The sequence below is a fragment of the Cornus florida genome, unplaced genomic scaffold (assembly GCF_030987335.1).
Source record: "Cornus florida cultivar Cherokee Brave unplaced genomic scaffold, ASM3098733v1 CherokeeBrave_3.0.0_Hap2_Chr03, whole genome shotgun sequence".
NCBI lineage: Eukaryota > Viridiplantae > Streptophyta > Magnoliopsida > Cornales > Cornaceae > Cornus > Cornus florida.
This window is the reverse complement of record NW_026775573.1, coordinates 47588156-47615963: the sequence shown is the minus strand read 5'-3', so window position 1 is coordinate 47615963 and position 27808 is coordinate 47588156. Positions and strand designations below refer to the sequence as shown.

Here is a 27808-nt window from a genome sequence, read left to right as displayed (position 1 = left end):
CTATGAAACCCACACACCAAAAGGATCTGTCAAGCATATCACCTTGATTATGGTAAGAAATTCAGAAAATACCCACGAAATTAAGCAAAAACTCGAAAGTTTAAACTTTAACAACTGAAAATATGCTGCTCTAGTTTTTCGAAATGGATCCGCACAAATGCTTTACAAAATCATATTTCTCCCATAAAGAAAAAAGTCGAGATTTCAGAAGAGTTGGACCAACTCTGGCAAGCAAGATGATTGGATAACAAGTGCTTAAATAAAATCACGAAGATGAAGGTTTAAGTGCACATTAGGCACGTGGAGATCGAGAGAGTTGGCATCTAATAATGAGGAACAAATGGTCTGGATTTATATTAGAAAAGCAAATAACAGAATCAAATGCAGAGTAAAAATCACAAGGATGAAGCTTTCTCATCCAGAGAATCTCGAACTGCCTTCAAGAGTGATGGCATCAACTTCTGGTTGGTAACAATTATCCCGGTCTCCAAGTCAAGATATTTTCCCTGGGAAAAATTCAAAGGATTCCCCGCAGCATCCAAGACCACACCCCCCGCTTCTGTAATAGTATAAAATAGCAATAAAATATATATATTATTGACAATAAAAAGCTCAATTTCAATACAGCGCTAACATGACAAAGTCGCAGCATATTGATGCCAATCACAGTTTAATATTAACGTGTTGAACAAGATGCATATATTCTTGGAATTTTAAAAATGGTTAGTGTTTTATTCAACTAAATGAGCCGGGCAACCATAAAATTGGAGGATTAATGTAAACAAATGCATAAGATAAATAATGCATCCTAGAGCCCAATCAAGGGATGAAACTAATGGCATAAGGAATAAAGATTATCTATGTTCTGATTCTACGGTATATACTGAATCAATTATTCTGCCTAGCAGTCGTATCATGACACATTACCAGAAATCAAACTTCTTTGATAAGGTTTCAACTTGAAAACCTTTTTTCCGGTTTGACACTAAAAAATATAAGCTGTTCTACTTCATCTTCCATACTCGTTGCTTAAATAATTGACGACCTTTCTAAGTATTTCACAACCTTCATCAAGAGGTGTTGTTAGTATAGGATAACTGTATGCATTAAGAAGGGTGTGCTTGGATATGGCATGAAAATAGAAATCAGTCTACTGTGAATTATACATCTGAAGTAAGTCCATTCGTTTTTTACATCACTGAAAATGTTTTAATTTCTATAGCAAACAGAATCATTATGAACTCCAGAAAATGGTACATTCAATTTAGTACCATCAATTAAAAAAAATAAAATAAAAATGGTCTTGGCTACACAGATATCACAAACCGGAACATTTCCATTTCAATGAGACACCGTTAGTCTAAATACCATGACCCTGTACACAGATATCATAAAGAAACTTTTATTTCACTATATTATGGTTGAAATTGGTTGCGTTTCAGCAAAAAGTTGCTTTAAACTTTTCTGGATGGAAGAATTCTAAAAAAACACACACTATAAAATTATAATTGGAATGATGACAATGAGGAGGAGGAGACAGACTGTTCCTCTACTCCCAAGTGGTTTCTACAAAAAATATAATTTGAAGGCCCAAATTAGTTCCTGATTTGCAGCAAATAACAACCTACTAAAACAGCTCAAGTAGCTTAATAATGACATATTTAGTTAGCAATTTAATTTTTGTACATATGAACAACAATTATGCACAAGCTTTTCTCCAACCTAACTTAGAGAGGATAAAAGAAGAGAGAACAAACTACAAGAGTATATTTCTTGTACCTGTCACAACAATGGATCCAGCTGCATGGTCCCATATTTTCTCACGGTATCCTTTATGAGGAAAACGCAGATATATGGATCCATCTCCTCTGGAAAGAGCACCATACTTTGCCTGGCTGTCAATTCTAACCGGTGGTGCTTTGACACCGAGTTTCTGTTTGGGAATAAAGAATAAGGAGCTCGCTACATAAGAACTAGCATTATGTGTTTTTCTATATATACACATAGAGAGAAAAAAGAGACCAAGAGAAAAAAGGGACCAAGAATACTGAACCTTCGCAATAGAGCTAGACAAGTCGTGCAGTGAGTGTGCTGCTTCAAATGATTCAAAGAATGACGCTTCTTCAGGGTTATCTTTAGTGCTGACATGCACCTGAAGGGTACCACTACATGAGAATTAGGATAGAAAGTTAATTGAATAGTGTATCTAAGCATCCACCTTTATTGGTGAAGAGCCATTTAGAGACTGCATATAGGTCCCAGCACCAACTTCAGCAGAGAAAAGACAACCAACTTTGTCCTCGGAAGATTGCTGTCCATGGCTACCAATGGATGATAGAGGAAGATTTGGACAAGCAAGGACACCCAAAACTACTTTCCCTTCATCTAACAATGCTAATGCTATTGCATATTGGTCTCCCCTTACAAACCTACAGAACAATCATGCAAGCATAAGCTGCAAGTGGTGTGCTATTGATCATTAAAGAACAATCTGAAATACTCAGTTAGGAAGTCAGTTAACAAAGAAATTCAGAAATTAGTAATTAGATACAGAGTACTGTGGAAGACAAATCACAAAAAGGCGAAACCTAAAATTCAAAGAAATTTAACAGTTAAACTATAACCACCCCAAATCTGATCCAAACAAAAACAAAGATTGCAAAACCTTATACATTAATGTTAAAAATAGAAAAAGCTTCAATATGTCAAAAACGGTAAATGATGATATGTAATTGGAATTTTTCAAGTACATTAAAATATGAATTAATATAAAAATAAAAAATAAAAGTCATATATAAGAATAATTTTGTGAGCAAAAGGGGAAAAATAATAAAATTATATGCACGGGTCAATGGGTTATGTACGGGTTGATCAACCCATTTAATACCCAACCCACTTATGACCCTTATTGGGGGGATGATAATGGGCTACTTACCCATTCATGATTTGCCGACTTAGGATTCACCCAAACCCACCCAATTGCCACCCCTAGGCGAGAGCAGTTTTCATAAATAGGTGGGACCAATCTCATTGAATGATGCATTTTTCTTGAGTGGGAATATAACGATGACGTGGTATGCCTGAGGCACCCAATATCTTCTACGGCATCACAACTTAGATATGATTATTTTACAATAAAGGGATTTATTTATTGACATGTATTAGTTACATTCTGTAAGTGCTAAATTATATTGCCTTATGTAATTTGTATAGAGGTTGGATACTTTGAGATGCAAGGGATGTTTGACAGTTGAAATTCATAAAGGTTGTTAATGATTTCGTAAATATATATCTATTTGGAGGAATATCAATGCGATTGAATTTGTGGAGAATATGAAAAATATGTGGTTTATTAAGATAATATGAAAATTTATTCCATAATTTTGATTCAATAATTTAAATTTTTTTTTTTGTTATACATGTGTTTTATGATGTCATGTTAAAGGTTATACGACCCATTCACTAAATTGGTTACATGGATCGTGTTATGTTACATATTTAATAAATGGGGTCGTAATCGTGTGACTCATGTCAAGTTTATTCGGCCCATTTATCAAACGAGTTGTGTTCGGGTTGACCCAATAGTAAAATGCCCTTATTTCAATATGCCGCTCTTACACAAATTGCCACCCCTAACTTAGATCTACACACCAACCCAACAAAATACCATGACACAATCTGCTGTGTGTGTGTGTGTGTGAGAGAGAGAGAGAGAGAGAGATTTTTTCAGTTCCTCTCCTTCCCTAATTACACCTTAAAGGCCACTCGACAAAACAGAGCGCTTATATAAGAATCAGATTTAGAATATCACTCTAACTCCAATACAAAACACAATAGATAAGTAAGAAGTGAAGGTTATCCTAAGTATTAGACCATGTGAGACGGTTTCAAAGGATTGAAGTCATTGAGGTAAAATCATTGATGCAAGAATAGAAGCTTTCAATGCTGAGTAATCTTCATAGTGCTACCTTTTATGCGGAATATATGATGATGATAAATTCTACTATTCAAGAATAATTAATGGATACTAGCCATGAATACTCCAAACTCCTCCAATGGTTTACTTCCCAATCTTGATCTTCTAGACTGCAAACCGACGCAAGCTCCCCAACAAAGTAATGCAGCACATTTTTTAATGTTGCGTCTCAAAAAGCTCAGGAAGTTCTCCAACACTATAGTACCGATATAGCTCAATTGAAAGTGTAGTAAATCATGTAATACATACAGGAAGCAAGGAACAAATTCTGTATTCTATACCTCAAAATTTTTTTAAGAGAGAGATCCTGCCAAATTCAAAAATTTAGTTTCCCAAAAATAAAGATATTAAGATTATATTTGGTTCTAGTTCTTTCAAAGGCACACATTTGCATGCATCAATTTGACTTGCTACTTGGTACAAGATTAAAATTCTAACCTATTTGCGTGAACCTGATGCCCCATTTCAAGCTTCCTGAACTAGCTCCATTCTCAAAATTAACCCAAAAGTTCCCAATATTAAACTTCAACATATTAGCTACCAATGTACTTCTACTTCTAGTGTTCTAGTGCAGTATATAAACATCAGGATAACAGTATCACAAACACATAAGATTATTCATTGTACAAAGAGCACTGTATATTATATTTATTTATGTTACTATATGTGCACGGAGATCAGATGCAAGTGGTACCAAAATAGCTGCATCTATCCATCAAGTAGCATCAATATGCATACATGCTCCTTCATGTAAAGCATCATGCAGCAGGCAACATTATATGAAAGCACTACCAACTAAACAAACTAAAACCATTTAAATAGATCAGGGATGGGAAAACAATAAGCCAAGTCCACTTCTAAAATAATCCTATGTACAGAGGTATGTCTAAGGGCTAATCAAGAAGTTTTATATATCTTTAATTTTTGTAGTTCTTGCTCCATTGCATTGTTGTCAACATGAATAATTACATTTACATTATACTGTATGTATGCTAAGTTTTGAAAAATCAACAGCCTATATTTAACAAAATCACCTGATTCTTGTATTGCAAGACACATAAAAATGTTTCACAATCAAAGCACAAGCACTAATATTTAATTAATGGGTCCAAAGCTTACCCTTTAGTACCATCAATGGGATCCAAAACCCAATGTCGACCATGAGAACCCCCTTCTGATTTGCCACTGTCAATGGCAGCAAGCACATCTTCGGCAGATAAAGGAGAAATATTGTATGTTCCATCATTGGCAATAGTTTCATTCACAAGCTTCGTAATGCGTTCTAGTGTTTCTTGGGCACCTTCCTTGCGAAGATCTCCTGAATCCTAGAGACATTTAACAGTACAAAATTAGATTCTTTACTTCTAATGGGAAAAGAGAAATTGCTTTTACATGCCTCTGAATATTATACAAATAATTCATCAACAAAACGAAAAATCAACTGAAAAGTTGAAATATTTACCTCCTCAGCAACTAACGAGAATGACTCGGAAGGAAGTTCTCTCTCCAGCACAAAGCTAACTAGCGCTTGTGAGCCTGAGATCAGATAGAGGCAAAATGACAAAGCAGTAACTAATTTGCAGTTTCTTCTGTATTTTAACAAAGAAGCTGATAAAAGTCTCACAACTATAAAGCAGTAACTAATTTGAAGTTTCTTCTGTATCCATGCTTGAAAGAAGAGGAAAATTGGAGAAAAGATAAAGCCCATGTCAAGAATTTTCAGTAACCTTACAACCAAATTTCTTGCACAAAGATCACTAAATACAGCACAAAAATTCCATGCGGAACAAGCAGCAAAAGTTTCATAGCATGGATCATGTGGTTTTTAAATACCAGAATATCTTTGTCAAAAGATGAAAAGCTTTTAGAGTCACGAAAGACCTTTTACGTTCCCATAACATTGATTTTTATATTTTTTAAATAGATTAAGGTGTAAGAAAAGAATAAATCGATGACTAATATAAAGATTGGTTGCAGAAAGATAGAAACTCATGTTATGTGTGCTAGGCAAGTCAAACTCAGTCATCCAGGCATCTTGAGGTGAGGAAAGCAAAGAAGAATCAAGATGAAATGGTATAAGACATGCATGTGGCAATTTTTCTTATGACAACTTTTGTATCATCCCACATCGTCTAGGGAGAGTGGTTGTTGGCACTTATATGTGCGGACGCCTCCTAATTGTGTAAACGCGTATTGAAAACCGTGAGCACGGAAAGTACACAAAGCGGACAATATCTACATGGATAGGGTGAGTCGTGACAAAAGGTATCAGAGCCAATCCCCAGCTAGAAATGGGGGTAGCTTTCACAAGCCCATGTGGATCAGGCCAGCGAGGATGTTGGGTCCCAAGAGGGGGTGATTGTAACGTCCCACACATCACTTGGGGAGAGTGGTTGTTGGCACTCACATGTGTGGACACTTCCTAACTATGTAGACACGTTTTGAAAACCATGAGCATGGAGAGTGTGCAAAGCGGGACAATATCTACACGGATAGGGTGTGTATATCCAATTTTTCACAATTTTACCTCTAAACCAATTGCGCCTATGTTACAAAAATCACAAATGTTTTCAAAAAATTCAAATCAAGATGCTACGCGAAGGGAAGGGCACTTGGAAACATTTATTAGCTGCTATCTCATCTAGTTTATGCAAACAAGTCCAAAACCACCAAGATCATGTCCAAATGGGTTTATAACTGTTTTACGGAAAGTGTATTCACCCCTTCTAATGTATGGGCCTGCCTCTCCAAAGCATTGACTTTAGGCTAACAGAACCCTTTTGCATGCTTTGGGGTTTAACAGACGTGGGTGTTATGGGAGTTACATAACAAATAAACCATGGTGTTTGCAATTTTTTTAAGCTTGTATTGCCATACACCTTAGCCTAAAACATATCGATACACAACTTTTAACTCCAAAATCCAGTAAATGAGTTTCTAATATTTTATTGTGGATTTTGTTGAATCCCCTAGAGCATCCCTCAAGTGCACCATGCCCTCCTGCTGGATGAGAACTTCTGTTCTTGAGATAAATCGGTCAGATGGTTACTCATTTTCTCACAGAGCTAAATCATTTAATGAGATGTTTACCTAATATAAAGTGCAAGACATATCACTATTCTAATTCATCATAATTATTACACAAAGAAATTAAATTAATAAAAAAAAAATAGTTAAAATTACAAACAAACTTCTAAAAAAACTAAAAAATTAATACACACATAACGTGTGTGTGTGTGTGTGTGCGTGTGTTTTACATGTTTATACTAATAAAAATAACTTAATAATTTGAAGAAAATATGGAAAAAAAATTAAAAATTGGGAGATAATTTTTGGAGCAAGATTCACAAACAAAAACTTATTTAAACTTTCATCAAACTAGTTTCAAAGTGTGGCCAGCTAAGGAATAACGACCGCCCCAAAGTGTGGCCAATTAAGTAATAAATAGCACCCCCGATTTTATTTTTGGAGCAAGATTCACAAACAAAACTTTTATAAACTATCACCAAATTAGTTTTGAAGTGTGGCCAATGAAGTAATAGCTAGCGCCTGTGAAGCACCGACACGCTAAGAAGCACGGACACGGATACGGGACACGGATACGACACGACACGGACACGGCGACACGGCAAATCCAAAAAAATTAGGACACGGACACGGCGAATAGTGTATATATATATATATGATGTAGTACTTTAAAAATTACCGAGTGTTACTATTTTTCATCAACCTCACAATGGAAAATATATACAAATCATAACTTATAACTAATAAACTATAAAAGAACAATGTTGCAGAGTTATAAAACCAAATAAAAAACAAGATATTAGAATAATAACTAGTATCATTTAATCATCATTGCAACTTTACTCCAAATACAAAAGCATAGACTGAAAGGACTATTAACATTCATGATTGTTTAACATTCAGGACTGTACTGTTAGCACTTAACATTCACAAAAACCTAAAGGCTAGTCCCAAAAAAGATACAAAAACAAGTCAGTGTACTATCATCTATTCCCATCCATCATTTGACCTAGGACTTTACCATTTACAATACCAAAAGGGTAGTCCAAAACAAAAAAAAAAAAGAACATATCAGCATTCATCTATTGTTGTTCATCATCAATTGTCTCATGAATCTCATCATCATTAACACTTCCATCATCGGTAAATAATACCGCCTCTAATTCTGGCTCATCAAGTGAGAGGTTTGCAACCTCAAGCACCCCAACATCACCAAATGAATCAAATGCATCTCCTGCAATATCCCACATCTTAGTTCGTCCTTCATTGTACTGTGGGGTTCTCCTTGACAGAAGACGGAGATTACTATGAATGAAAACCAAATCTTCAGCCCGTTGTGGCGCCATCTTGTTCCTTCTCAATTAGTGAATAAAAGAATAAGTACTCCAGTTCCTCTCACAACATGAGGAGGAAGAAGGCTGGACAAGCAACTTCAAAGCTAACTCTTGAAGCAAGGGACCATATGAACCATGTACAACCCACCAACTTTTAGGATCCATGGTATATCTATCACATATAGAATCACTCTCCCCAAATTCCCCCGAGTTTGATGAAAAATTAGCATACTCCAATTGGACTTTTGAACGCTCTTGTGGGTCACTAAAGTATTTTTTAAGGCACCTTGTTCTCTCTCTTGAGACCTCTAAATCCTTGTGTGGTGGAACTCGACTTTGGTCTTCACTAAGCCACACATCACTATAGTACCTACAATAAATAAGAGAATGCATTTAATTCATAATTTAATTTCCTTAATTCTAAACTAAGATTAAAACTTCTTTAGCTTACAAATTAATATCTAATGATTTACCTTGGATTTAGTGAATGTGCCAAGCAATGAAGCGGAGTATTGTTCTTGTTCCAACGAGCTACAAGTATCCCATGCACCACTTCATAAAAGGAAGAACTTTCACTTTGTCGCTTTCTTTCATACCTATATATTGCCATCTTCACTTTTTCAATCATTGTATCCCACATATCATAAACTAAGTGAAGACAAGGCTTATCGGTATCACAAGCCCTTAGCATGTCATAAATAGGTGAAGTAAAGGAAAGGATATAATCAATCTTTCCCCACCATTGTTCATCCAACAGCTTCTCTCTCACATAATCGGCCTTTCCTACATCATCCTCCTTATAGCAAGTCCACTTGTCACTTATGACCATTGCTTGGAGACCACCTTTTATAAGTTTAAATCTTTTCATCATCACAATAACAGAAGCAAAGCGTGTCTCTGCAACTGAAAGCAACTTCAAGCTGACAAACTCATTGAAAATAGCTAATCTCATTGAATGGTTCATGATGAAATTCTTTATTATTGTAACCTCATCAGCATAATCAAGAATCCAACCACACTCTGCATATGCAATTTCATTCTTTTCCACATTTTTTGCAGCACAAATATTTTTGAGGGCAAGATTAAGAGTATGGACCACACAAGGTGTCCAAACAATGTGAGGGAATTGCCCTTCAATTAGTTGTCCAGCAGCCTTGCAATTTGGGGCATTGTCTGTAATTACTTGGATCACATTTTGGGGGCCAACCTCATTTATGACTTCCTTCAACAAATTGGAAATGAAAAACTTGTCTTTAATTCCACCGGAACAATCAACAGCTTTCAAAAACATGGGACCTCCTTCTGTCATAGCCATAAAATTAATTAAAGGCCGCCTTTGTGGATCACTCCAACCATCACTTGCAATGCTAACACCCTTTGCCTTCCATGTACTCCTAATTGGTTGCAATAATCTATCAATATTTGCCTTTTCTTTTTGAAGTAGAGTGGTTCTCAATAGATTATAACCCGGAGGCAAATAACCTGACAGAGGATTATTTGCAGCATAGTTGTATGAACTCACATAATACGGGTTTCTTGCTAGATGAAACGGCAATCCTGCGGAATAAAACATCCTAGCAATCTCTGAGTGCAATTGTTCCCGAGCCTCATTATTAAATGCCTTCCCAATGGCACCCCCACTTGCCTTTCTTTTCTTTGGTACATAAGCCTCCTGAGTGAGACTAGTAGTACCACCCAATGATGCACTAGACGGCGGCAAAGGAACTTTTTTTGGTTTAGAATTTTTAATTCTCAATTCGGCTTCTTCAATTGCTTTTTGCATTTCTGCAATATTCTGATATGTGACTTTTGGACATATACGAATACCCATACCAGTGTTCTGCAACAAGTGGGCTTTAACTCTTGTATAAGACCCCCTGAATTCGTTATTACAAAAGTGGCATTTGAATAAAAAATTTCCTCCTCCACCACCAATTTTTTCTAATTGTGTGACATAGTTCCAAAGTGGTTTGTTATCATCTTGTTCGAATTGAGGAGTACAACTAGCAACTGATGTAGACAATGACATGTCTAATTCCCTAGACATAAAAAGAAAAGAAAAAAAATCCATACTTACAGCAGTCAGCAAAGAAAGAACAGTCAGCAAAGAAAAAATAAATTCCTATTTGCTACAGATTCATAAGTCATATGCAATAGCTGAAATTAAATCAAAGATGAAATCCAATTCATTTACAGGTCAATAAGTCACGACTCACACAAGCTAAAATTTAAAGCAAGAATAAAGACAACAGAGAAGAAGAAGAAGAAGCAGAAGAAAGAAATTAGGAAAGAAATTAAGGTCTGTAAAAAAGGAAAAATACCAGAAAAGAAGAAGACGGGTTTGTGAACTGGGGTTAGTGGGGGGGGGGGGGGGGGGGGGAGGAGAGAGAGAAAAGAAAAAGAAAGAATTTGTGGTTTTGAAAAAGGAAAACAAAAAACAAAAAATAAAAAATAGATGAAGAAGAAAGAAACTGGGGTTAGTGAAAAACGGGGGAAAAAAAAAACAAAGGAGAGAGAAAAGAAAAAGAAAGAAACTGGGGTTTTGAAAAAGGAAAACGAAAAAAAAACAAAAAAAAAAATAGATGAAGAAGAAAGAAAGAATCTGAGTTTGTGAAAAAGGAAAAAGAAAAAAAAAATGAAGAAGAAAGAAAGAAACTAGGGTTTGTGAAGAAAAAGAAAGAAAAGAGGAAGGAGGAGGAAGAAAAGAGAGGAGAGAGAGAGAGAAAGAGAGAGAGAGACTGACCTGGAGGCTGGAAGGAGTCGCTTTGATCTGCAGCAGGAAGTTGCAGAGCTTCGTCGTCAGTTTGAGAGAGCACAACCCCCGTACTTTGAATCTGATCTTGTAATAGTGTAATGACTGCCTTAAATATCTATCTCTTTTGTTTAAAATTACATATTAACCTTGAAAGTTTAAAATTATTATGTTCTGACCACATAAGTAAGTAAATAACTTTATATATTTGTACTTTAACCCAACTTTCTTTTAAAAATTATCTTTTAAACCCCCAAAAATAAGACACGTGTGTCGGACACACACCCTGGCGTGTCGGACGCGTGTCCGTGCCGTATCCGTGCCGTGTCCAATCCGTGTCCGAAAATTTTAAAAAAATAAAAAATTCCAGACACGCTTTTTGCCGTGTCCGACACGTGTCGGGCCGTGTCCGACGTGTCCGACACGGATTCTTTGCCTATTTCGGAGTGTCCGTGCTTCCTAGCCGACACGTCAAAGAGGCAGTCGGACACTTGTCAGACACGGACATGCGGATCCTGAACTTGGACACATGTCCGATACGCTCCAGAGCGTGTCCCTCCTTTTCTTTTCTGTTTTGAGCTCAGACACGTAGCCGGACACGCCATCAGACAACAGGATGGACACAGCTGTTTGGGCTTTGTTTACACAGAGATGCATAAATATGTGTGTGTATATGTGTATCCATTCAGAAAGATTCAGAAGTTGATATAAGAGATAAAAGATCTAGGTTGAGGGGATGGGGGAATTGACGGAAGAAAGAGAGAATCTGAGAGTCGATGCAGGAGATGAGTACAAAGAGTCAGAGAGGTAACAGTGCATGAAAGGAGTGAGGGGAGGAGTGAGGGGATAAGATCAATCTCATCTTGTTTTCTAATTCATTTGTTTAAAAGAATAAAAGATTGCCTTTTGGACATATTGTTATATATCTTCTATAAGAGTAACAGTGCGTGAAAGAAGGAGATTGTTTAATGTTTGGTTACCGGGATAGAGGATGCGCCATTTTGACATATTGATATATATCATCTTTTGGAGATATTTTATTGGAATATGGGATTGAGTTATCTGGTGGACAAATTTTATATGATTTACGTTTATAAATATAATTTATAAATTGATAAAAATAAATAAATTTTTATGTATAATAAAAAATTACATTATTATTTTATTAACGTATCCTTGCCCTGTCTGTGTAATATTTTTTTTTAAATTTTCGTATCGCTATATCGGTATCATGTCGTAACGGTGTCCCGTGTCCGTACTTCATAGGCTAGCGCCTAGTTTCAACATGAATTTTTTCATGAAGAATTTCTAGGAAGAAAAATGAATGCATGTGTAAAAGTACTGCTTCCTGAAGCTATTAAGAAACATAATGTTGGGGCAACGGAAGCGTGCGAATAACTAAGATCCAATGAAAGCCAACAAAACAATCACACACAAACACAAGATATACATGATTCAGCCAAAACCGGCCAACGTCCATGGATGAAAAGAGATTCTATCATGATTCGTAGAGATATTACAACAATAGAGTAACAACACCATATACATGCCTTTTTACCATGTACCACTCCACGAGCTTAATCCCTCGCTATAAGTGTCATTGGTGTTTTTCCTACTTTATCAACCCATAAACTACCTCTACCCATCAACTCCCTAATGAGACTACATCTCTCTTAATCTCATAAGTCACAACCCACAACATATGTACCTATTTATAAAGTTACAAACATAATTCCTTGTTGGACAAGGATTACAATTCCTTAGAGGCCAAGACTTGACAAATAAGAAATTATCTAATAGAATACAACTCTAAAATAGAATCCTAATTAGAATAGGAATTTGAGACACAATTTCCAACAATCTCCACCTTGGCTCAAATTCCATCCAGCCAATCGTCGCTTCCACGACATTGATCAGGACAATTCTTTTGCAACTTCAACCTTGACGATATTCCTACAAAACTCTGATTGTCCACATTATATATTGCTTGTTCAATCAAACCTCCAATCCACCATGACCACTCGAGCTCCATGCCTATCATTGGATCTTTGTTATTCGTGCTCTTCTATTGCCCCAACAAATTGGTATCAGAGCCAAAGGTGAAGGAGATCCAAAAAACACAAAAAGTGTCAACATATGCGGCAACAGGCTTCAATTGTAGGTGGAGTCAATCGGCTTGGTTACATGGCATGGAGCTCGAGTAGTCAAGGTGGAGTCAATCCGCTTGGTTACATGGCATGGAGCTCGAGTAGTCAAGGTGGAGCCTTGGAGGTTTGACTAATCGAGTAGCGTAGAGTGCGGACAATCGGAGTTTTGCAGGAGTATCGTCAAGATTGAAGCTGCAAAAGAAGTGTCCTAATCAATGCCATGGAAAGTGATGATTCGCTAAATGGAATTTGAGCCAAGGTGGAGATTGTTGGAATTTGTGTCTGTGTCAAATTCCTATTCTAATTATGTTTCTATTTTAAAGTTGTATTTTATTTGGTAATTTCTTGTTTGGCAAGTCTTGGCCTATAAGAAATTGTAATCCTTGTTCAACAAAGAATTGGGTTTGGAACTCTATAAATAGATACATAGGCTTTGGGTTGAGACTTATGAGATTGAGAGAGATGTAGTCTCATAAGGGAGTTGATGGGTAAAGGTAGTTTATGAGTTGATAAAGTAGGAAAAACACCGGTGACACTGATAGCGAGGAATTAGGCTCGTGGAGTGGTACATAGTTAAAAGACATGTATATGGTAGTGTTACTCTATTGTTGTAATATCTCTACGAACCAGAGTGGAATCTCTTCTCATCCATTAACTCTCTCATGAGATTACATCTCTCTCAATCTCATAAGTTTCAACCCAAAGCATGTATCTATTTATAGAGTTCCAAACCCAATTCCTTATTGAACAAGGATTACAATTTCTTATACGCCAAGACTTGCCAAACAAGAAATTACCAAACATAATACAACTCTAAAATAGAAACATAATTAGAATAAGAATTTGAGACACAAATTCCAACAAATTGTAGATGGAGTCGGATGTAGTTTATGGGTTAATAGAGTACCAACACCACGTGCATGTCTTTTTTACCATGTACCACTCCACAAGCCTATCTCCTCACTAACAGTGTCGCAGGTGTTTTTCCTACTCTATCAACTCATAAACTACATCTGCGCATCAACTCCCTCATAAGACTACATCTCTCTCAATCTCATAAGTCTTATCCCAAAGCCTATCTATCTATTTATAGAGTTCCATAGCCAATTCCTTGTTGGACAAGGATTACAATTTCTTAGAGGCCAAGACTTGTCAAACAAGAAATTACCTAACAGAATACAACTCTAAAATCGAATCCTAATTAGAATAGGAATTTGAGACACAATTTCTAACAAACTCCACCTTGGCTCAAATTCCATCCAGCAAATCATCGCTTTCCATGGCATTGATAAGGACAATTCTTTTGCAGCTTCAATCTTGACGAGACTTCTGCAAAACTCCGATTGTCCACACTATATGTTACTCGATCAGTCAAACCTCCAAGGCTCCACCTTGACTACTCGAGCTCCATGCCATGTAACCAAGCCGATTGACTCCACCTACAATTGAGGCCTGTTACAGCACATGTTGAGACTTCTTGTGTTTTTTGGATCTCTTTCACTTTTGGCTATGATACCAATTTGTTGGGGCAGCGAAAGCATGCGAATAACTAAGATCCAATGAAAGCCAACAAAGCAATCACACACACACACAAGATATACATGATTCAGCCAAAATCGGCCTACGTCCATGGATGAGAAGATATTCCACAATGATTCGTATAGATATTATAACAATAGAGTAACAACACCATATACATGCCTTTTTACCATGTACCACTCCACGAGCTTAATCCCTCACTATTAGTGTCACTGGTGTTTTTCCTACTTTATCAACCCATAAACTACCTCTACATATCAACTCCCTCATGAGACTACATCTCTCTCAATCTCATAAGTCTCAACCCACAACATATGTACCTATTTATAAAGTTACAAACATAATTCCTTGTTGGACTTTACAAACATAATTCCTTGTTGGACAAGGATTACAATTCCTTAGAGGCCAAGACTTGCCAAATAAGAATTTACCCAATAGAATACAACTCTAAAATAAAATCCTAATTAGAATAGGAATTTGAGACATAATTTCCAACAATCTCCACCTTGGCTTAAATTCCATCCAGCCAATCATTGCTTCCACGACATTGATCAGGACAATTCTTTTGCAGCTTCAATCTTTGACGATATTCCTACAAAACTCCGATTGTCCACATTATATATTGCTCGATCAGTCAAACCTCCAAGGCTCCACCTTGACCACTTGAGCTCCATACCATGTAACCAAGCCGATTGACTCCACCTACAATTGAAGCCTATTGCAGCACATGTTGAGACGTCTTGTGTTTTCTGGATCTCTTTCACCTTTGGCTCTGATACCAATTTGTTGGGGCAGTGGAAGCTTGCAAATAACTAAGATCCAATGAAAGCCAACAAAGCAATCACACACATACACAAGATATACATGGTTCAGCCAAAACCGACCTACGTCCATGGATAAGAAGAGATTCCACTATGATTTGTAGAAATATTACAACAATAGAGTACCAACGCCACATACATGTCTTTTTACCATGTACCACTCCACAAGCCTATCTCCTCGCTAACAGTGTCACCAATGTTTTTTCTACTCTATCAACCCATAAACCACATCTGCGCATCAACTCCCTCGTGATACTACATCTTTCTCAATCACATAAGTCTCAACCCAAAGCCTATGTGTCTAGTTATAGAGTTTCAAACCCAATTCCTTGTTGGACAAGGATTACAATTTCTTAGAGGCCGAGACTTGCCAAATAAGAAATTACCTAACAGAATACAACTTCAATTGTCCACATTATATGTTGTTCGATCAATCAAACCTCCAAGGAATTTGAGACACAAATCCCAACACATAATAAAATTCCATCAAGCTCAATGATATTTGCACCCCAAAAGTTTTTCCTAGAACTTCCCCTGGTTGTAAAAAAACATAGCCTTCGGGGGGCACCTTTGTCTAGAATGAGGAGTGCTACTACTGCTTGCATTAAGGTCTGGATCCAACTGCTATTCATAATCTCTACTCCTATATATATTTTACAAGCAGCTTCATTTGGTCATGTTTACCTCCCTAGGCACACCACGTGTCTATATACATATAAAATTAATATCATTGCTGCTCGTTGTATAATAAATCAACCAAAAGCTCAAAGTTACATGAAAAAATATGGACTTAAACGGAGCTGCCAACTATTTTAAAAGCTATTGAAAAGTGTCTTAAAAATCAAGCTTGAAAGTGGCTACACCCCAGAGCAAAAAGAAAATATTAGACAGTTAAAATGAATGCACTAGTGAATAACAATGCACATTGACAAACCATAATCTGCCACTGTGACAGGACTTTTATCTGATTTTGATTGGACATCTGCTTGCAACAATGCCTTTTGCACCTTCTGGAGAAGACAAAGCAACCATACATCAGATCAGCTTCATTCTATAAAATTTTTTTTTTTTTAAAAAAAAAAAAAAAAAAAATGAGGCCAAACTGCTGCCAACACGAACATGTGCACATGTGCAAAAGAAAGTAAATTACTCGTGTGAAGTAAAGTTGCTAAATCGGTATCCATATTGTGAATCAATATACTAAATTTTCAAACAGAGAATCTTGGATATATCATAAATCATAGAATATGTCAACAATTAAAAATAGACAGAAAATAGTAGGTGGACATATGACAATCAAAATTATACTGTAAAGATGTAAGATACAATAAAATATCGCTTTACTAATGACTTAATGGATAAGGCGTTCGCCAGATTCGGTATCATTCTCTTCAATATATATATATATTGTATTTGTCCAAAATTTGCATTAGCATCGTTAACTTTTTTTTTACAAGAAAATCAAAGGAGACCCATGATAAGGTGGTTTATGCTCTTATCATACTCAAATGCAACTCTATAAATCAGCAGAAACGCAGGACTGTCGCACATACCAATCAATATATTCACCTCCCAGGACGGTCTATTAATGCATCAAAAGGTATTGCGAACAAATTAAATAAAGGCATGAAAAGAACAGAATTCACAGACTGGCCAATGAAAATGTATTGTGGAGACAGGCCTTAAAAACAAAGAATCTCCTAGAGTATCTAACTGTTGAAACATTAAAAATACAAGATCAATCGAAGAACTTACAGCGGATTGTTTTAGTTTGTCAGTTCTTTTAAATTTAAATAGAAATAAACAAATTAAGATAACTTTAAACAGGTATAATGGCCAATTGGATAAAAATAAAACTAATTCCATAGCATCGAACATCTAAATAGAGCTGGAAAACAGGAGATATATACAAAAATGACTTTGTTTCCACTTATACTGGACTTCAAATGCCCTCATTTCTAGTAAACCTTAAAGGTCCAAAGGTGGGGATTGTCATTTACACATCTAGATGAGTAGGAGAGATAAAAAAGGAAAAGATAGTGTTGGTTATTAGAGAAAAGAAAGGAAAGGAGATGATAGTGTTTGGATAACTAAAGAGTAGAAAGAAAGGAAAGGATGTGGTGACTGTCATTTTAGTTGGAAAAAAAAAATGGAGGAAAAAGAAAGGAAATGATTATTTTATTTTTGTAAGTGGTAAGGGCAAATAGAAATTCATTTGATTTCTATTTTTTTCTTCTATTTTTTTTTTTTTTTTTTAAAAAAAAAAAAAAAAAAAGGACAAAATCCTATGCTTTTCTTCAAAATCCTCCTACTTTAGGAGGAGCCAACACACTATCTAAATGGTTAGCTACCCTTCCTTCTCCCTCCTAATCCTTTCCATTTCCAATTTCAAAACAACAAAAAATAAGCTCTTCTTCTCGTTTCCTCTCCTTTCCCTCCAGCTTGTTCAATCTAAATACACTGAATTTTTAAAATTGTTCCCAGACCTTAATTATCTCCTCTTCCTTTTCCTTCACCTCTTCTATTGGTCATAAAATTAATTGTGTGAGGTCTTTATTCGGCTGCTAATACTAAAAATGTTCTAATCACTTTTTATTTTAAATCCGATCGATTATATATCGCTTTCAATGAAATGTGCAACTAGAGCCAGGTGATAACTCTGACCTTTACACCAAATGGGCAATACCCCAGCTGGTACAAACTATACAAGCCCATCCTCCCCAAAGGGGAGATCGGGGGTTCAAGCCTCAGTGGAGGCATGGGTGTGTGTGTGATTGCGTAACCTTCCAAAAGAAAAACTCTGGCCTTTACATTGATTGTGGTTGAAACCGCCATATTAATGTGACCATCAATATCTCTCTTTCCCAACAATGTATCAGTTACAACCAAATTCATATCGTTTTCTCTGCTTTCTAGTTACTGATGATAGTCTTGGTGTGCACCTTGGTAATGAAGGCGGGTTGGCAAAGAGACCATAAAAAGTTGGTGGAGTTACGTGAGTGTAAAATGACCCAAATTACTCCAGTATTTAAAGGCTTACAAGCAATGATTGGTGTGAATATTTTGAAAAATGGGAAAGCATAATCCTCCTCTTGAAGGTGAGGGGATCAGTTTTATCTATTCATAAATGGACATATATTCAAGGGCAGATCCAAAGGGGGGGCTAAGGGGGCTTGAGCAACCCCCCCAAAAAAAAAAAAATTTCACTATAGCCCAGTCCAAAAAATAATAATAATAATTAGTAGTACTAGCCCACCCCAGAATGTATTAGCCCCCCCCCCCCCCCCCCCCCCCCAAAAAAAAGAATATACCTCTGGGTCCGCCATTGCATATATTTAAAGTAAACACCGCATTTATCTATTATGTTTTTCCATAAATAAACACACATATACATGTACGTAAACACACTTGTATCTATTATATATGTGTGTTATTGTATATGTGTACATTAGACATGTGTATATGTAAGTAATGTATGTGTGTGTATATATAGATATATATATATTAAAATGAGTTTATTTATTCAAATACTTTTCAAAAGCAGGCAGTTTACTGCCCAGCCCGAAAACCTGATGTTGGGCTCATTCAATGAATTAGCCAAGTCTCAAGAGCAAGACCTAAGCCCAACTCTAAGGGTTCTTAATTGGAGAGTCCTTAGGCTTACAAATCAATTGTACACCCCTATCTGATACCTACCCCATAACACCCATTATAGTGTGAAGAGACCTAGAGGGGGGTGGTCATGAGACATGTATTATACTATTATCATGACATCTGATAAGTGCAAGGACCAGAACCCGAGACGTTGATAAAGAGTCGCGCAAGGTCCATGATTTAGACCTAGAGGGGGGTGAATAGACATTCGAGGATGAATTACTAATTTTAACATTTATTTAAAAATTTAAACCACCTAACTACCTTTAACAGCAATATAAATCTAAAACATAGCAGGGCATAAAAATCATCAATCAAAAGCCATGATAAGCAAATAAAAATTAAAGCAACGGGAAACAGATTTTAACATAAAAACTCCAAGGGAAAAAACCGCAAGTTCTAGCCCAAGCAAACCAAAATCCACTATGTGAGAAAGAGAGTACAAATTATGTTCACAGACTCTACCCCAAATATTCCCTAGTTACCTCATGACACAGAAGGCTCCAAACTTTACTCTAAAAGTCTCCACGCAGTCCTTCAGCTCGTCAACATCTGGTCCTCACGATCTGCTTCTCTACTGATTTTGATCTCAGCCACAAGTCGTCCAGACATCAATCTTTTTTGTGTATTGTGTTGAACTCTTTGTTGAAGTACGTAACAACAGTTGTCAACACTTGAATTCACACTCACCAATACTAGAATAATGAATGCAAACAGAAATGAATGCAAACAGAAAAACTAAGATGTACTCTAAAACCCTGAAAAATATGGTCGGTCTCTATTTGTATTCTCAGTGTTTATTATTTTCCCCTAATACTATATATATAAATAGATATAAGCAACATAGTAAATAGAGAGAATAGGGTTTGTAGAGTTTAAAACCAACTTGTAAATAAATTTTCCGAAAAGATCATTCAATCAAAATTACGTCCATCAATCAACTACTCCAGAAGCCATCGATCAAACCCTCAATAGATTGAAGTCTACTGCAGTTCAATGCTTAGAAAATTTTCAAATTGCGGAAGTTCCCAAAATTCTTTTGATGCATAATTTAAGAAATTTAGGGAATTAAATCAAATAACAAATAGAAACTCTAATTATGCATGCATTAACCCTAATTTGGTGAGTGAAACCATGCCTTTATGCCCCCGACGATGAAGAAAATTGCAATACCATTGAATGTACCATGAACTTCTTCTTTTTTCCGACCTTGGGAGGTAATAACTAACACTAACTATTGACAAATTACAAACTAAGCTAGAAAATAAAAACAAAAGTTAGAGACTCTACTTTTGTCCTACAAAATATGCCAACTTAAGTCTATTGCCCTAACAACATCTAAAAGGAAGGGATCAAATCATTGTTCCATGAAAATAGCTACCTAGTGAACAGATGAACCATTAGGCCCTTCGCCTATAACAGCCATACAAAATGAAACAAGACTGCTTGTCTAATACGAAAAATATCTCCTTCCAATATAAATAATTAAAGATCCACAGTTAATTTGTTTGTCAATTTTCCATTTAGAGGAATAATTTGTAAATCACAGAAAATGGAGAAACAATACAGGTGCATTCGGTACAGAGAATTGGGATTAGTCCTTGAACTTCTTAATCAAAAGACTACCTTCTTAGATTCCAAATTATGCGGAGCTTAGAATTCACAGTTTGCAAGGCTATTTAAGATCAAAATATAGGATTAGAATTCACCAGTTTTTTAATTAATATTGTACAGTCTGAGATTAACAAGATGGTTGAGGAGGTGCTTATGGCTAGGATGGGATGCTAAAAGTGGTAGGTAGTGGTGGAGTGTTGACACAATGACATCATGGTGGTGGATGAGGTAGTGAGGGTGTTGCTATGGGTATCTGTATGGTGATTGCAATAATTCAAATAGTTATCGGTAATGTAGGTGGTGTGAGTCATGGGACAATGATCACAGCAATAGAGATGTTTGATGTGATTGAAGATTATCTATTTTCAATGATGAAGCGATAAGGGAGGGTGACCAACCTGTGGCAACAATGGTGAAGAGGCTTCTGTGGTGGTGCAATTAAACATGTCGTGGTGGGTCAATGATGGTAGCAACAACATTGATGGTGCAATGGTAGTCACGACAATGTTCTTTTTGTAAGTGGGATTTACAAATAGCAACCCCTCCTTTGAAATTTGAATGTTTCTTTTTGTAATTACAACTTACATCTTGAACTTGGTTGGAACTCAAAACCCAATTTGAGGTTTGCATCCTGAACACAACCATACTAGATAAATTTTTCCTACCAAAATCCTTGAACCACATGCAACCTATCTAATATAAGGAAAAGTGGGATATAAACCAAGTTGACAAATCATTGGTCAAAGAAAAAATTGAAGGTCTATATTTCTAACTAAAAAAATAAAAAACAAGTATTAACCTGTTATTAAGCATATTTGATAATAACTTATGGATAATTATATTTATCTAAGAAATGTTGTTCTAGAAACCTTGAATAATTCCAAATTCACTGTCTTTCCAACAAAACAGATTTTGATTCTACAATTCTCATCCGGGACATCATCCAAGACAAGTTGGGATCTAACTAGCACCTCTATTAGCTTATCATTTGTATTGCCTTTTTTTATTTTTCGCACTTTTACATGGTTTCCCTGAATCTAGAAAGAAACCGGGAGAAAAACAAAACAAAAAAATAAAATAAATACTCAAAGCCATCACCATTTTCAGTCCCTATAAAGCAAAGTTGCAAAGAGGCTTGAACAAATATTTATACATACCCACATAAAAATAAACAAATAAATTAGAACTGTCGGTTCCCAACCATTCTTGGATCTTAATGTTTTAGTTAAAATCCACAGCGCCCTAAAAGATTTCTGCAACTCAGCTTCAAAATCTCTCCATTGCCAAAAGGACAAAAAGTAGCCCTCAATTTTTCAGAAATGCGAAAATCCTTTTAATTTTACAGTCCTAACATTAAGATCGCAACCTTTCTCAGAAACCTCAAAGGAAGAAAATCTCAAATTGGCAATTTCACAATATGGGTTTTGCTCAAGTAGATATTAAGCTTCTGGGTTTTTCTATATTCCAATTATACAGTCCTATTTGTCAAAAATCAGATAGAATGTGAAGAATGCATGCAAAATACATAGAACATGTATATAATATATATATAAGTGGAGAGAGAGAGAGAGAGAGGTAGTGCCTGGCAGAGACGAGTGGCAAGAGAAGCTGCTTTCTTGGCAGCATCGAGTTCCTTGTGGTAAGACATTGAAGCAGCTCCTACTACTGGAGATGTTCTGAGGAGAAGACGAAAAGGGGGTTTTGATAATTTGGGTTTTACAGGGAACGAAAAGAGTACACGTTGTGTGAAGGAATTCAGGGGCGATATAGTAACAGCCATTTCTCTATGAAGGAATTTATAGACCCTGATAATATTGTACCTGCCATTATTGTCTCTCTCTCTCTCTCTCTCTCTCTCTTCGGAATTGGGGAATCACGTGTCTTTAAATTATGCCCCAAAATAGTGAAAATTTTCTCCCTACTTTCAATTACCAGCAGTACTTTTGTGAGCCTAGTTACTTTAGGAAATTCACTTCTAAGACCGTTTTTATCCTTTTCCGAAAGTACCGTTTTTATCCTTTTCCGAAAGTCCGTTTCTATCCTATTTAAGTCCGTTTCTATTAGGATTCATTCCAATTAACGGTTAAGAATTGATGCTTAAGAACTATAGAAAGTGTTCAAAACTCTCCATATTTTTTACTATCTCCTTTCAATTCATCAATTTTTACAAATTCGTCAATATTCTAAAATATTTCATCTTTTTAAAACACTTCATAATTTGTTATTATTTATAGTTTTTATATTTATTGAAATAAAAACATACAAGACATAGGATTATTTATATATATATTTTAATATTTTAGAATATTGACGAATTTGTAAAAATTGATGAATTGAAAGGAGATAGTAAAATATATATATATATATATATATATATATATATATTGTATCCCAGAATGTTTTTTTTTTCCCAAATTGGTTTTATGCTGAATTTTTAAATATTTTTTAAACAACAAAAGCAAATTATATTTATACTTCCAAACAAGTATTTTTTACCATATTTTACTTACTATGTTTGTGAATTTGATTGGGATAGAAGCATTGTAGAATCAAACGTTTTTTTATTCAGAAAGTTAAAAATATATATTTTTAGAAAAAGAACCATTTTCGAAATCCGGGTTCAAAGCGGAAATGGTTATTCTTAAAATATAATTTTAACCTTCTGAAAAAAAAAATGTTTCAACTAAATTCATCTGAAGTATTGAAAAATGATTCGGCAAGCTTGAATGAAAATAGGGTATACTAACCCCAGGGGTGCCAGAGTTGGTGAGAGGGGGAGTCTCTAAGTGCTAGACAATCATAACTAGCACTTGGGTGTGGGTTCGATTCTCCCCCAACTTTATAAGTTCCTGACTTAAAATGCTACTTGCACTGAGGGTCGGGGTGAGTAGCCGAGGGTTTACCTGATAGTTATAAATCCAAACGACAGATAGTTACGAGGGTTCCCACGTCTTCCAAAAAAAAAAAAAAAATAGCGTATATTATTAACTACATTTAACCTAATTAACCCTTGAAAGGGCAAAATAGAGCCAAAATCACTCTAAGGCCCAAATAGGGCATAAGGGTCATCAGGCCCAAATGCCTTGTGGATAATAATAGACTAGACCGGCCCATCAACTTATGAATTTGCAAGTCATATTTCCAAAGTACGATAAAGGGTAAAGGGTACGCATACAAATAGGAAAGAAAGAGGTAGAGTGTTTCGTGCAAGAGAAATGACTTTCCATCAATAGAAAGATATTTTCTTACATTTACATCTGGCGCCATCTGTTTGAACCAATAGGAAGATCCATCGATTTCCACGTTGAACTAAGACTTAGCTCCGATCAAGAACAATGATTGGAGAAGGAAGCTCGCATCAACAGAACGAGAACGAACGAACCAGACATGAATAGCTGATGCAAATCATTGAGACCCTGCGACGAGAGAACATTAGACTCAATCAATGATAGAGTGAAGAGAAGCGACACCACTCCCTCATTCACTAATAGAGGTTGAGAGGGTGGAGGTGGATAATGTCAACCATCTGGTGGACCGAACAAGATATGTTCATGTACATCCGCGGCGTAGGAAAGCAGAACCGGAGAAGGAAGAGGAACGCATAAAAGCTCATCCTCCAACGCCACGGGAGTTAACTATAGACCAAATGTTCGACGAAATGTACCAGTCAAACCTAAGCACTCACGTTCAAAGGGCCACTGAGAAACAACGGTGGGATCTAAAGGCTCCCTCAATGAATAACGAAGCTACCCGGATATCAGCCCGAACGGTTGAGTCACCCTTTACAGATTGAAAAGATCCTCCGATACCCAAATCCAAAGAAGTTCACCATGCCAATATTCACTCTATTTGATGGAACTAAGGATCCTACCAAGCATGTGTATCACGTCTAGCTGAAAATGGCCCTGGATATTGAATGTGATACTCCTGAATTTCCACGTGTAGGTTGGCCAGGCCCACACCTGAAAACCCGGGGATATAAAAAACAATTAAGTAATAAATGAACGATCTCTAATCTGCATGAACAACTCTAAGACTGGTACTACCAAGGACCTGAAAAATAAATAGTGGGTCAGACCCACAAACAAGTTTCCTCTACTATGACCCAATCAGAGAACCGACAATTAATACATCCTTAGCTAAACTCATGCAATACCTACATAGTCGATACATATATATATACGCACTAAGACTCTCACTGGACAATATGGCAGTCTCAACCAAATAATAGGTATTTCATGGAAAATCGCACACAAGATGGTCCACAATCCCCTTCTACCAAGGTACATACATCTCTTATATCCAGTTACCCATCTAAACCAGCAATATACACCTTAGTCATAACTATTGATCCTAAGACCTCAAGCTCGTATCATGGCTCATATATAGATATATATAAAATACATCATCAATAAACAGAGCCATATCTAACAATGACACGAGTAAAGTGTCTTGACTTATTAGCCAACCCACCTACAAATCAAATCGTCAAAACCATATCTAATAATGGCATACAAAATCGAGGAACCTATCTCATTAGCTATCTTAATAATCTCATCACATAGAAGAATAAATCTCATTATAGCTATATATAATAATGGCACCACAATTATAACCCATAATAGTCGAATCTAAAACAATAAATATGATAAAACATTATTAAAACCTAATACCATTTACTCATATTTAACAATGGTAAAACAAATTACTACAACCATGTATCATGCTCGTAAATCATAAGTATATCAACAACAATGATTATAATAACGAATCCAACAATTACATTTAATTACACAAATTAAATATTATGAAAGATTAAATTGTAGTTATTAATTAATTCAATCATTCCCATCCAATATCAAAAGATAAGGGTCTATTACACATTTATATATTTTAGACCTATGCCACTGTTCCCAATACTTATAAACATGTTCGGGATCATTTATACAAAAACTGGGATCATTCAGAACACTTTTGAAGAAAATAGACAACGAAAATACACAAGATCCAATAATTTAAAACAAGTTTCATACATTAAATCAAAAAACTTTTCAATTTGAAGAACAAATACATATAAACATGAAAACATTTAATTTCAATTAATGTATATCAATTAATAGTCCAATTAATTCTCTGATTTAAACCCTAAAGTCTAGCATGTGATGGAGAGACTATAGATTCAAAGAGGAAGAGATATATAAAGAACTTGCCATATGATTTTCGGATTGAAAATCAACTATACAAACTCTCCGGTCTTCTTCTCCAATTCTGGCAAACTTCAAGCTATCTCCGGTCACCTTCTTCTTCCTCTTCTCTCTCTCTCTTTCTCTTTCTAGGTCGTTGCGTCTCTTTGTAACTCACGTATATACAAAAACCCTCTTCTTTTGACTACTATATATATATATATACACACACTAACCCACAAATCAATCATAACCTAAGTCTAACTAAAATAATAGTAATAAATCTCAACACGTATAATTTACCAAATTAATATCTACTTGATATATATATATATATATATATATATATATATATATATAAATTAACATACACACACATATATATATATGTATATATATATACCTATTCATGGGTCATAATTCTGTATGACTTATCTAGGCCTCCTCCAATTACCCAAACCCATTTCTTTGGGTCAAATAACTCCAAACCCAAACCATGATTAATTAAAATAAAATAAACTAATTAATTAAACAAGCAAATTGCACATAAACAAATAATGAAAAGTAAAACATATTAAATAATTTAAAATAACCTAATTAACCAAATTCATCAAATAATCAACAATCAGCCAAATAAAACAATTAAAATAATAAATTAAATGCTCTAAAAATTAAGGTATTACCATTCCCCCCACCCCCCCCCCCCCAACAAAAGAATTCCGTCCCCAGAATTTACCACATACCTTATTTAAAAAATTTCAAAAATTTTGAATAGATTTCATCTTCTCGTTCGTATGTGCACTCGGCCTCATTATAATGGCTCCACTGAACACACACAAAAGAAATAACTTTGGTGCAAAACACCTGATTCCTACAATCAAGGATATGACATTGTGGCTCTACATATGTCGCATCCGCCTGCAATTCTATCTCACCAACATTTATATGCTGATAACGATCCTCATCTCGCAAAAATTTTTGTAACATAGAAACATAGAAAACATTGTGGACACGATGTAAATGGTCCAGAAGTGATAATCGATAAGCTATAGCTCATACATGATCCGTAATCAAGAACTATGCATGAAAGTTTTACATTAGTGTAGTGGAAGTTTTACATTAGAAAGAACGGGAGGAGCGAGAGGCGCAACAAGAACTGTTCATGAATACATGGTGGTGATCATTTGTTGTACTCTATGAGTATGTCCCCATCGGTGAGGATCTGAGGAAAAAGCCAAAACTCACAGACCATAACAAATGAAACTCGCTGTCGTCCAAGCCCTCTGCCATCTAAAACGCCTACGGATATAATTGATTCAATATACCAAATAGGTGGTGATGGGGGCTTCAACTACTCTCCCTGAGATGGTTGTTGCTTATGGTTTAACATTTAATTATAGTTCTTCTATGTATTTGCTGGGTTTGCAATCTTAGGTCCCTACCAAAGCCAAAAAAAAAAAAAAAATAGAAGTGAGAACACAAACTCTTAGAAAGAGAAAAAAAGATGTGCAAGAGTTTGTACTTCTTGAGAGAAGAAGAGGGGAGGCAAGTGAGTGAGGGAGTGTTTATATTATAATTTTAACGGTAATTTGGTAAATTTCATAAAGTATTTAAGGGTAATTTGATCTCCATGTATTAATGAATAAAGAAAATTGACATATTTGTAATTACTTTTGCCTAAAGCATTTTTTGATAGGTTTATTTTTGACTCTTTACATTTTAGTAATTAACCTTTGCTAAGATGTTTTTTATTAAATTAAC

The 27808-nt window shown here is 35.6% G+C and overlaps 2 protein-coding genes across 3 annotated transcripts; both read right to left on the bottom strand.

The window, feature by feature from the left end:
• Positions 1 to 80: 80 nt before the first annotated feature.
• Positions 81 to 22725, bottom strand: LOC132300432 (SAL1 phosphatase-like). 2 transcript variants are annotated; one of them, XM_059797484.1, is made up of 8 exons: positions 22447 to 22723; positions 16531 to 16606; positions 5439 to 5512; positions 5096 to 5301; positions 2219 to 2429; positions 2054 to 2152; positions 1780 to 1933; positions 81 to 559 (listed from the first exon to the last, which is right to left on the bottom strand). In XM_059797484.1, the coding sequence occupies exons 1-8, from the start codon at positions 22642 to 22644 to the stop codon at positions 396 to 398; spliced, it is 1182 nt and encodes a 393-aa protein (XP_059653467.1). In that variant the 5' UTR covers positions 22645 to 22723; the 3' UTR covers positions 81 to 395. The 2 variants fall into 2 exon arrangements, with proteins under 2 accessions (XP_059653467.1, XP_059653466.1); XM_059797483.1 differs by having other exon boundaries at positions 1780 to 2152; positions 22447 to 22725.
• LOC132300431 (uncharacterized) lies at positions 5526 to 10692 on the bottom strand. The gene is made up of 2 exons (XM_059797482.1): positions 8811 to 10692; positions 5526 to 8707 (listed from the first exon to the last, which is right to left on the bottom strand). Exons 1-2 carry the CDS (start codon positions 10406 to 10408, stop codon positions 8365 to 8367), a joined length of 1941 nt encoding a protein of 646 aa, XP_059653465.1. The 5' UTR covers positions 10409 to 10692; the 3' UTR covers positions 5526 to 8364.
• Positions 22726 to 27808: the final 5083 nt, after the last annotated feature.

Bases quoted from the DNA above. Each gene is read 5' to 3' on its own strand.
- LOC132300431 (XM_059797482.1), bottom strand. From the start codon at position 10,408: ATGGATTTTTTTTCTTTTCTTTTTATGTCTAGGGAATTAGACATGTCA. The intron at 8,708-8,810 runs GTAAATCATTAG...TATTTATTGTAG, and splicing joins GCACATTCACTAAATCCAAG to GTACTATAGTGATGTGTGGC.
- LOC132300432 (XM_059797483.1), bottom strand. From the start codon at position 22,644: ATGGCTGTTACTATATCGCCCCTGAATTCCTTCACACAACGTGTACTC. The intron at 5,302-5,438 runs GTAAATATTTCA...AAATGTCTCTAG, and splicing joins TCTCGTTAGTTGCTGAGGAG to GATTCAGGAGATCTTCGCAA. The intron at 2,153-2,218 runs GTGGATGCTTAG...GGTACCCTTCAG, and splicing joins ATGGCTCTTCACCAATAAAG to GTGCATGTCAGCACTAAAGA.